Raw genomic sequence first — 11,737 nt, 5'->3', positions numbered from 1 at the left:
TTTCAAGCAAGCTTGTCAAAATGTTCTCTATCTTCCCAGCATCTGTCACTTCTGGCAGCGAGAGATGAGGTGAGTAATGCATGTCACCGTCAGCAGTGGCAGATGCGTCAAAGACATTTACAAACACAGAAATCGCAGGCCTACTCTATTGAGTAAATACTTGCGAACACATAATTACTATGCAACCATTAAAAGTATGCTCTGTTTTTTATAGTATGTATTTGTGTTGTATGACTGTAATACAGATGAACTAGATTCTTCATGTTGTCTTTGTCCTGTGACCTAACAGCATCAGTTGCGTTTCTTCTCTGCAATCCATAAATCCTCTTACATGCCCTCACAGGAAGGAACATGTCTGTTGGATGCACACTTCAGCATCCCGCTGTAGGTAGAAGGCTACATTTTGACTACTGTTTCGAACAACCGCAAAAGATCGCCTACTGACCTAATGAGAAAATATTATGGGATGCGCACTAGTCAGACGGGGTTTAAACTTTGTCGACTGGAGACTCAAGTTTGGTTTGAAGACGAAAAAATGTACCAAGCACAGTGTTCTCTCCGCATTCCTGATTTCTAACACACATGTGACAGTGTTTGGCTGTCTATTATATATACAGCACTACAATATAGTTGTCACAGACGTGCCAGGCTCCCACGTCACTGACAGCCCACATGCACTCTCCCCAGAATACTGATTACACACACCTGCACACCATCATCACCTCATCACCCACAGCACAAAAGCCACGCTCACACACACACACACACACACACACACAAGTGTCCGGTCTTGTTTGCACAAGGTACTAACCTTCTCTGCTTACCTTAAGGACTCCCTCGAAGTGTGTTACTTCATTCTCCAGCGAATTCCAAGTCTCCGAAGATCTCCAGTGTCCTGCGTGTGTGTGTTCTGTGTTCTCCATCCATCTCCGCCTGAACTAACCAAGACGATTCTCTACTTCACCCCAGAGCCTGATCACCGTCACCTCACTTCCCTCTGCCACACTCATACTCTACTGGTGCCCTTACAATAAACTCTGTTAACCATCTCCTGTCTCCGTCTAGTCTGTACCGTAACAATAGTAAACATTGTCTGATTATATACCTGTTCTTTCCACAGACGTTTGAATGATTGAGGAAACAGTTGTTTTCCAGACATTCAGCTGCAACTTTTAAGGTCATATGGTCATGATTGAGAACATAGCCCTTATGAGAAACATCAACAATCTTGACCTCTTGACCTCCACAGTGAACAGTGACCGTCCACTGTTTTGCCTCTGTAAACTTCCACCATACACCCTGGCTCTTCTTCTTCCTGGCTGTTGACCCTGATTGTTTCTTTGGTGTTCTTCCATTCTCTGAATTTGTAACTGTGTTGTGCTCTGTCTGTTACCAAATGAAGCTTCACGACATGCACCTCTGACCTCTGGTTGATCAATGGTTAATCTAATGCTTTACTTTTACCTTCATTAATGAAATTCAAATTTCACCTCTGCAATTCATCAATTCAGGACATATTCACAAAAAAAAGTATAATAGAAATGTATTGATAATCAAGTGTAGCGTCATTTGAAAATACTCCCGGGTTTCTACTGATACAAAGCAAAATGCTAATCACTTAAGTAACCCTTTAATAACAGGTGTAAACAGAGCAAGTTACTTAAAGGGGGGGGGGGGGGGGTGAAACACTCAGTTTCAGTCAATCTCATGTCAATCTTGAGTACCTATAGAGTAGTATTGCATCCTTCATATCTCCGAAAAGTCTTTAGTTTTATTATATTTATAAAAGAAATATAGGCTGTACCGAGTCTTTCCGGAAAAAACCGAGCGCCTGGAGGCGTATCGTGTGGGCGGAGCTAAAGAATGACGAGTGCAAACAAAGCGGTGATGTCCTCAAGCGTGGAGAAACTCATGGCTATCGATCTCAGCTAATAGATATATGATCCAGAATCAGATCCAGAGGCTGAAATAAATTGAACAGGAGAAACAGCAGCAGCAGGACGTCCGTCTCTGTGGTATGTACTGTATTTAGAGGCCTGTCAACATTTGTGTGTGTTTACTCGCAGTTTATGAGGACATGATTCGGTTTATGGACTATTGTATGCGACTAGACCTTAGCAGTAGCAAGCAAAACGGTTTTGCACGTCAGACTAGTGTAACGTCATACATAGAACAACAATGGAGTAACCGTTAGTGCATTTGAATGACGAAGCACGCGATCGTGTCGTTTACTGATGTTTACTCACGCGACGATAGCCAACAGCACAGACATTTGAAGCAGTTTTACTCACCGGCTGCTTCCAAAGCAGGACCGAACCTTTATCGCTGGGACCGCTCCGTCAAAAACACACTTCTTTGGTATGTTTTGGTAAAGTCCTGACTGCAGTGACCGGTGGAGATCCACTTTGAGACGCGACTGGAACGATGTTGTGAAGCTTCCCGTCATTTCTGCGTTCAAATCGGTTCAAATGCAGCGCTGCCTTCCCGGAATGCTGTGCTGAAGCGTTGAAGTCGCTCGACGTCACCCATAGGAATAAAGAGAAGCGCGGCGCCTGGATCGACTGGATCTGCAGCTGAGAGCAGTGTTTACGGGCGTGCATTTCCTCTCTCGCTCTAGTCACGCGCGCGCACCCTACCGGGAGAAGAGCCCGTACGGCCCATACAAGGACCTTCCGCTCTAGTAATACGTCCAACATTAGTTTTTGAAACTTTGTCTATGTTTAGGATGGGAATCCAAGTCTTTAACAGTGTAAAAAGCTCAGTATGCATGAAACAGCATCCCCCCCCCCCCCCCCCTTTAAAAAACCACAAAAGGATGTTTCCGTCATGTGTTGGCTGCAGAAAGGAATCACACACCGAAAGAATACACTGGACCAGGCTTTAATGATAAACACTAGATGCACACCGAAAAACACGACCAAACTCTTTTATAAACGATGACAGACAGAGACTCTGGGTTTGAATGCATTGACCAAACAAAGGGAACTAATGAGATAATTAAATAACACCGGTTGAACTGAACATCTAATGAATACAACAATCAAAGGAATAAACTATAAACTGAGTTACATTAAAAGGAAGACATAAACATGATACAGTTTCTTTCTGTATTTATGCCCAATGTTTTTGTATTTCTCACAATGCTTTGAGAAGGTCACATGCCTGACGACACAAAGAGGCTAATCATACAGAATTATGAAAATAATGGCACTGATTATTAAGATGTTTGCACTACATTAGCTGTGCGGCATCTTGGTTTGACTGAATCAAACCAAAGCTCAAGCATTTGCTATGCTGCTTGATTTCTGAAGTCAATGAAAAATGTAGGTTAAGCTTCCAGCACAGACTGCTCAGCAATTTGGCCCAAAGCGCCTGGAAACAGGCAAACACATTTAAGATTCACCGCAGAACCCCAAAATAAAGCAGCTGTCAGCTCTGCTATAAAGCAATGCCATGCCACTCATTTAAAATTCATAGGCATAATCTCAATCTGAATATTTTGATTTAAATGCATATAATATTTAAAATTAAAAATATAAAAATCATCCGGATATTGGGGTTTGTTTTATTATAATAATGATAATTCATTGCATAAATAGCGTTTTTCTCAGAACCCAATGTGCTTTAGTAGTGGGGAATCTCCTCAAAATGAACCCTTCAGTCACAGCTGTAAAATCAGAAACTGATTTGCAGAAACAGACGCAAGAGTGAAGAATTGTATTGTCAGTTGACAGACATGATTAATGAAGAGCTCTTTATGGCCTGACTTTGAGCTTCTCACATGAAATCTATGAGCATGTGGAGAGACGAGAAGACTTAAACAAAACTGACAGCTCACAATAATGAACGTCAGATGATGGGTCACGATCATGCATATAGCAGTGAAATCTTTCTCCAAAGGGAACCGTGTTCATGTTTCATTGCATTATTATTCTGTGTGTGTGATGCTTTATAGCTTTCATCAAGCGAGACGCATGTCATAGAAACCCCATCATCATATTCCTATTCTTGCCCTTGACCTGTTTACAAGCCGGGCTAATACTCAAAATAATAATAATACATTTTTGGCTAAACTTAATTTGGTGGAGGGTAGAGGTTTCACACACTGGAAATTGATTTTTCTGGAAGGGATAGTTTGCTCAAAATGAAAATGTGGTTCCAATCCTATAGTAATTTTGTTCTGTGAAACAAAAAAGAGATATTTTGGAAAATCTGTGAAATTAAAAATAAACCTTTTAAATTTTTAGATCTTTTCAAAAAAGAAAATAGATTTCCGCTCTCTGAGCTTGTTGGTGACTGGAATGGCCTAATTTCAGCAAAGGTGCATTAACAGCAACGGGTATTCGGGTATATGAAGAGTGTATATGAATCTGACACACATTACAGCAAAGCCAAAAGCGGAATTTATATCATGCATTCAGAATATCAATACAAAATTGTTTCAAATTAAGTTAAATTTTCATTTTAAAAACAACTTCAGCAAATGGATTTAGATGTTATGACATAAAGTGTAACCCCTTCTGTTTGGACTTGAACCCGGGTCCGCCGGTATGAGAGTCAGACGCTCTAACAAGGAGGCTGAAGGCTGCAACCGCTAGCATCAGTCACTAGAGCGTCTCTTGAGGTCCAGGCTATTCTCACGAAAATGCGTATAAATAGTACGAGTGTGCAATGTCGTGGAATATATACGCCAAAACTAATTTTGGCGTGTCTATGCCACGCTGTTTTTCGCATGCATATGATACGCATTTTATGGCGTATTATACATACGAACCCCCCACCCCACTACCCTAAACCTACCCAAGAGTGTGTCATATATACGCCATAAAGTGCGTATCATATGCACGCCAAAATTAGTTTTGGCGTATACATTCCACGACATTGCACACTCGTACTATTTATACGCATTTATGTGTGATCGGGTTGTGAGGTCAGAGGAGTGAGGTTTACTCACACAGCAACTACTACTAGCTGGCCTCTGTCACAAAAGCACATTTTTAGAGAACCTGACAAAACATTTTGCACCTCGAGTAACGACCTCCAATTTTCCTCAATTTCATTGAATTTATCATTTGAACAAAAGGCAATAATCAACCAAAGACCAATCAGCTTGAAACATTTTTATTTACACCGAGCCATGTACAATTCAGCAGAGTGAACTATTGATTTTGACTCGTGTCATCAGAAGGGGGAACACATTTAAGGTTTTTTTTTTTTTTTTGCTTAAAAAGGACACATTGCTTTGAAACTCCATAAGAAAGACAGCGTAGATGATGAAAGATTCATTGCAGCGTGTGACATCCACTGAAAATGCTTAGAGATCAAAGTGCTTGAGGACAGTTTCTCTCCTCATGGCTTTTTCCTCTAAATGTCCAAAAAGTTCAGTCAATATCCTGTCCTCTTTTAACCCCAGCGGGTAGTACTGACGCTCATCTTTTGGAAACTCTGCTTATTTATGGAAACATTGGTTGTTTGAGATGTATGAGATGCGTGGCCAGAAAACATATCATGGTCTCATATATCACATTACCAGTCAGGAACACACTTTCTCATTCAACTATTATTGATGCTTTAGAAAAAATGACTCTTTTCACATTTTCAAGATTCTCAGAAGCAAAACTGTTTGTTGGATAAACTTCTGTAGTTGTGAATGGAAACTACAACACATCATTTTGTGTTTATATGCTGGACACTTGTTAATGCTTTTAGATCTGCTTTAATTTACTCCTTAGATAGATAGATAGATAGATAGATAGATAGATAGATAGATAGATAGATAGATAGATAGATAGATAGATAGATAGATAGATAGATAGATAGATAGATAGATAGATAGATAGATAGATAGATAGATAGATAGATAGATAATTTCCTTAAACTTGCAGTAGGAAAAAAAACATATACAAGTGTGTCCAAATGTACAACTGGTAATGCAGATGTATTGTATGATAATGCTTTTTCAAATCTGTAATTTCTGATAAGTCCGTGTTGCAGAGGTATACGATGATACATTTAAAAGTTGAAACAAGTCTCCGTAAATTTTTCCTTTTTGGCAAAGTCACACCCCGATCTCCATCTGCACCACGGCAACGCCAGCCGGAGCCTCCGCCACCTTCTTCCTCCTGTAGACCAGCATGGCCAGGTTCCGGATGGACGGGGTGGCTCTAAACAGCAGTTTCTTGAGTCCGGTGCGGTACTCCTGACGGATCAGACAGTACAGCACCGGGTTCAGGCAGCTGTTGGTGTGCGCCAGGCACACGGTGATTGGGAACGCGTAAGCCTGCGCGTTGTAAAACGCGTTACTGAACGGCACCAGGTCGAATTTGATGAGCACTCCCCAAAGGGTCAGCGCCTGGTTGGGCAGCCAGCACAGAAAGAACGATAGAACCACGATGGTGACGGATCTGGTGACTTTGGAGCGGCGCTTGTGCCGCCCTTTCTCGCTCTCCGAGCCGGGAATTCCGCTGACGCGCCGCCGCAGAACGAAGCGCAGCAGGAGGAGGTAACAAACGCAGATGATGACCAGCGGAATCACGAAACCCAAAAGCACTTTCTGGGTCTGATAGAGACCGAGAAGCAGCTGCGGGTCCCAGCTACCGGAGTCCGAGAAGCGCACGAGGCACAGTTCGTCGTCGGACACCTGGGCCGTGGTCGAGTACACCGCGTGAGGGATGGTGGCCACCACGGACACGAGCCAGATCCCCAAGCTGGCCCACTTGACCTCTGCCGAGGCCGTTCTGGGACTTTGCATCCGCAGGGAAGAGGACAGAGAGCAGTAGCGCGCCACGCTCATCGCCGTCAAGAAGAACACGCTCGCGTACATGTTCATGGTGGTCACCGAGCTGATGATCTTGCACATCACCTTTCCAAACGGCCATCTGAAGTCCAAAGCGGTGTCCACGGCCCAGAAGGGAAGGGTCAGCACGAACTGCAGGTCTGTCACGGCCAAACTCATGACGAAGCAGTTGATGGACGAATGCTTGAGTCTGTGGCGCGACTGGAGCAGGTAAAGTGCCAACAGGTTTCCGACGAGCCCCAGCGCGCAAACGATCAGGTACACGAGCGCGATCACGGTGCGCATGGCCATGCTCGAGCTGTCGCCGTAGAGCTCCAGCGCGGACTCTTTGGAGAGCAGCTGCAGCCAGCAGCGGAGCGACAGGTTCTGGACAGTCCGGTTCGACAGCACATCGCCCTCGTCCAGTGCCGGACCGCACGCCGCTAAACCCGGTGCCAATGCGCTGCTGTTCCCCTGCATGGCACGACTTTACGCACCCATATTATTTCTATAAAATTCCATGTGCTACACAAATGTTCCCTTAAAATTCATCCTACAGGTGTATCATGCGATCCTAATGTATGTAAACTCTTAATTTCCAGATTGAGAAACTTCTGCGTGAATCTGCGCTGGTCTTCAATCCTCGGACTCTCCGCACCTGAATGAGCTCGAGGAGCATCACTCAGCCTTTATAGGGGAGACTGTCACATGGGACGTGGTTACTAAAGAGATCATAAATATAGCTGTTGTTTTATTATTATTTTATATATTATTTTATATCGCTTATCAGACATTTGAGTATGGATAAAAACATGTATAGCCTATTCTACAAGATTCCACAAAAACTGTAATCTAATATTTTAATGATAGTTAAGCACATTTCACCTTCAGTTTTCACTAATGTAATGCAAAAATTGGCAAACGAAAATCTAAATTATATTACTCTTAAAAAGTAAGCCTTTTTTCAAGTTGTACACATTTCAATTAATAGTAAAATTCCATCAAATTGAATCGAATAATCCTTACATATATCATTCTTATTAAGAATTTTAAACGAGTAAAATAATAAGTAAATGTATAATTTAGATTCTGGAATGCATTTTTGTTTGCATTTTTCAGCACTGATGGGAAAAAGCTTAATTGTCAAAAATATCAATATTAGATTTTAATGATTAAATACATTATTTTTAAGCAAAACATATAATCATGTATTCATTTGAGTTTAAAATTACCCAGACATGTTCTATTCTGTAATATTTATTCATTGTCTGTTACAATACATTTTAAACACAGATATTTTATTACATTTTAAATTTTATTGACATTTATTTTTACATTTAATTAAAGGTAGATCATGTGTGAGATGACAATACAATAAATACATTTAAATTGAATTAACATTTAAACATTACCATGTTGTAATACTGCTTTAGATTTGTCTAATATATAACTGTAACTATAAAAGAAATGTTTTTGAATGTTCTATTATTTCATGTCATTGCATTGTTAAGAACATAAGAAACAAATGGACAAATTTGTTTTTGTGAAAAATTACATTGTATTCATATGTTATGATACATCGTCTGTTGACATGAGGACTGCGTTGTTAAAAAAATTAAATGACATGAAATTGCATGTATAGGCAAAAACAATGGGGATTTCAGGATTTTTTTTTAACAAACTTTGTTTAAGGATGATTCTGAACTATGTTATGAAAGATATAACTTAATGCATTGATATACCATTTTACTTTATGCAATATGTGTGTAAAAATGGATTTTCCCATTCAATTGAATGTATCGATACACTGCATCTAATTTGCATATGAATGTGTTCTTGGTGCAACAAGAAGTGTTATAATAGGAGTAATAGTTGGCAACATTTTCATAACGTATGTAATATTTCTGTCACATGCCTGTCCTGTCGTGTGTGCACTTGTGGGTTTTGTTATGTTGAGCATGTGCTCGTGTCCCTGTCAGTTCCCTCCCCCTTGTTATCTGATTATTGGTTAATTTGCCCCACCTGTTCTCCCTCATTATCTGCCTTGTTTGTTCCCTTTATAATCTCCTTGTGTTTGTCAGTCTGTGTTGGATCCTTGTGTAATGTCTGCGTCTCCCGTTCTCCCTGTGATTCTGTTGGTTTGTTTAAGTTTATATTTTATTATTCTATTGTGTGTTTTTCCCCCTCGTGGGTTTTGTTTTGAGTTTATGTTTATTTTGTAATAAATTATCTTTCTCTGCACTTGAGTCCTCGCACCTTTTCCTTTGTCTGTGACGTGACAGAAGGATCCAACCATGTTGAGGACTCAGCAGAGAGAGGACTCGATCCCGGAATCGCTCACCACCTGTCCTCACTATGAGCGGATTCTACGGTTTCGAGTCCTCCACCTACTTCACCAGGAGGGAATGGAGATTAGGAATTTTGCAAAGAAGTTCCTGGAGACCGCCAAGGGGCTGAGGCTCAGTGACTCTGCACTCAAGGACCTTTTTAATTATGCCCTAGATGAGCCCATGGAGTGGTGGCTCAGAAGGGCATATGACGGAGGCACATTTGAGGCAATGGTGGAAGCTATCGCCTGCCAGCAGGAGAGAGCTGCCAGGGAGATGGCCCCTGCCCTGGCAGTCCCAAGATCGGTGGTCCCTGCTCCAGTGGTCCTGAAACGGAGGAGGAGAAGGAAGTCTCCCTCCGTGCCTGTGCCGGTGGTCCCTGTGCCGGTGGTCCCAATGCTGGCGGATCGTATTCCGGTGGTCCCTATGCCGGTGGACTGTGTTCCGGTGGTCCCTATTCCGGTGGATCGTGTTCCGGAGGTCCCTGTACCGGTGGATCGTGTTCCGGTGGTCCCTATGCCGGTGGACCGTGTTCCGGTGGTCCCTGCTCCGGTGGTCCCGAAACGGAGGAGGAGGAGAAAGGCTCCCTCCGTACCTGCTCCGGTGGTCCCGATTCCAGGGGTCCCAGTACCGGTGGATCGGATTCCGGTGGTCTCTTTGCCGGCGGATCGTATTCCGGTGGTCCCTATGCTGGCGGATCGTATTCCGGTGGTTCCAGTACCGGCGGAGCGTGCGCCGGTGGTCCCTGTGCCGGTGGATCATGTTCCGGTGGTCCCTGTGCCGGTGGATCGTGCTCCGGTGGTCCCTGTGCCGGTGGATCGTGTTCCGGTGGTCCCTGTGCCGGTGGATCGTGTTCCGGTGGTCCCTGTGCCGGTGGATCGTGTTCCGGTGGTCCCTGTGCCGGTGGATCGTGTTCCGGTGGTCCCTGTGCCGGTGGATCGTGTTCCGGTGGTCCCTGTGCCGGTGGATCGTGTTCCGGTGGTCCCGAGTCTGGAAACGGCCTGGAGGGCTGTGATGGGATGCTTTGTGGTGGCAGTCCTGCATGCGTGGAAGGAGCACAGGGCTTTATCCGAAGCCCCGGAGGCAGTTCCGGTGGTCCCAGTTCCGGTGGATCGTGTGCCGGTGGTCTCAGTTCCGGTGGATCGTGTTCCGGTGGTCCCTGTGCCGGTGGATCGTGTTCCGGTGGTCCCAGTTCCGGCAGATCATGTTCCGGTGGTCCCAATGCCAGCAGATCGTATTCCGGTGGTCCCAGTGCCGGTGGATACTGCTGGACTGGAGAAGTTTCCCCAACGCCCTGCCTGCGCCGCTGAGGCGCCCTGCTCTCCCTGCGCCGCTGAGGCGCCCTGCTCTCCCTGCGCCCCTGAGGCGCCCAGCTCTCCCTGCGCCCCTGAGCAGTCCTGCTCTCCCTGCGCCGCTGAGGCGTCCTGCTCTCCGTGCGCCGCTGAGGCGTCCTGCTCTCCGTGCGCCGCTGAGGCGTCCTGCTCTCCGTGCGCCGCTGAGGCGTCCTGCTCTCCGTGCGCCGCTGAGGCGTCCTGCTCTCCGTGCGCCGCTGAGGCGTCCTGCTCTCCGTGCGGCGCGCTGCTCTCCGTGCGCCGCTGAGGCGTCCTGCTCTCCGTGCGCCGCTGAGGCGTCCTGCTCTCCGTGCGCCGCTGAGGCGTCCTGCTCTCCGTGCGCCGCTGAGGCGTCCTGCTCTCCGTGCGCCGCTGAGGCGTCCTGCTCTCCGTGCGCCGCTGAGGCGTCCTGCTCTCCGTGCGCCGCTGAGGCGTCCTGCTCTCACCGCGCCACTGAAGCGTGCTGCTCTCACCGCGCCTCCCTGGCGCCCCCTGCACTCACCGCGCCTCTCTGGCGCCCTGCTCTCACCGCGCCTCCCTGGCGCCCTGCTCTACCCGCACTGCCCTGGCTGCCTGAACTCTATGGGCCGCCCCGGCCGCTTGAACTGGGTGGGCCTCCCGAACTCGGTGGGCCGCCCTGGCCATTCGAACTTTGTGGGCCACCATGGCCTCCTGAACTTTTTGTTTTCCTCGTTCCTCCCTTGTTTACCCCTCCCTTGTCTGTACCTTCTTTGTCTGTCCCTCCCGTGCCCCCCTGGTCTGTCCCTCCCGTGCCCCCCTGGTCTGTCCCTCCCGTGCCCCCCTGGTCTGTCCCTCCCGTGCCCCCCTGGTCTGTCCCTCCCGTCCCTCCCTGGTCTGTCCCTCCCGTCCCTCCCTGGTCTGTCCCTCCTGTTCCTCCCTGGTCTGTCCCTCCTGTTCCTCCCTGGTCTGTCCCTCCCGTCCCTCCCTGGTCTGTCCCTCCCGTCCCGCCCGGGTCTGTCCCTCCCGTCCCTAGTGGAGCGTCTGGTAGCCGCTCCTTAAGGAGGGGGTAATGTCACATGCCTGTCCTGTCGTGTGTGCACTTGTGGGTTTTGTTATGTTGAGCATGTGCTCGTGTCCCTGTCAGTTCCCTCCCCCTTGTTATCTGATTATTGGTTAATTTGCCCCACCTGTTCTCCCTCATTATCTGCCTTGTTTGTTCCCTTTATAATCTCCTTGTGTTTGTCAGTCTGTGTTGGATCCTTGTGTAATGTCTGCGTCTCCCGTTCTCCCTGTGATTCTGTTGGTTTGTTTAAGTTTATATTTTATTATTCTATTGTGTGTTT

The 11,737-nt window shown here is 46.1% G+C and overlaps 1 protein-coding gene across 1 annotated transcript; it reads right to left on the bottom strand.

Moving 5' to 3' along the window:
* Window positions 1-5,105: 5,105 nt before the first annotated feature.
* rxfp3.2a (relaxin family peptide receptor 3.2a) lies at window positions 5,106-7,771 on the bottom strand. Its single transcript, XM_067452795.1, has one exon. The coding sequence runs from the start codon at window positions 7,253-7,255 to the stop codon at window positions 6,059-6,061; it is 1,197 nt and encodes a 398-aa protein (XP_067308896.1). The 5' UTR covers window positions 7,256-7,771; the 3' UTR covers window positions 5,106-6,058.
* Between the last annotated feature and the right edge of the window lie 3,966 nt (window positions 7,772-11,737).

Source organism: Pseudorasbora parva, chromosome 9, assembly GCF_024679245.1.
Source record: "Pseudorasbora parva isolate DD20220531a chromosome 9, ASM2467924v1, whole genome shotgun sequence".
NCBI lineage: Eukaryota > Metazoa > Chordata > Actinopteri > Cypriniformes > Gobionidae > Pseudorasbora > Pseudorasbora parva.
This window is presented reverse-complemented; position numbering and strand designations above follow the sequence as displayed.

What these genes read in the sequence shown, in the direction of transcription:
- rxfp3.2a (XM_067452795.1), bottom strand. Translation starts at nt 7,255, where the DNA reads ATGCAGGGGAACAGCAGCGCATTGGCACCGGGTTTAGCGGCGTGCGGT.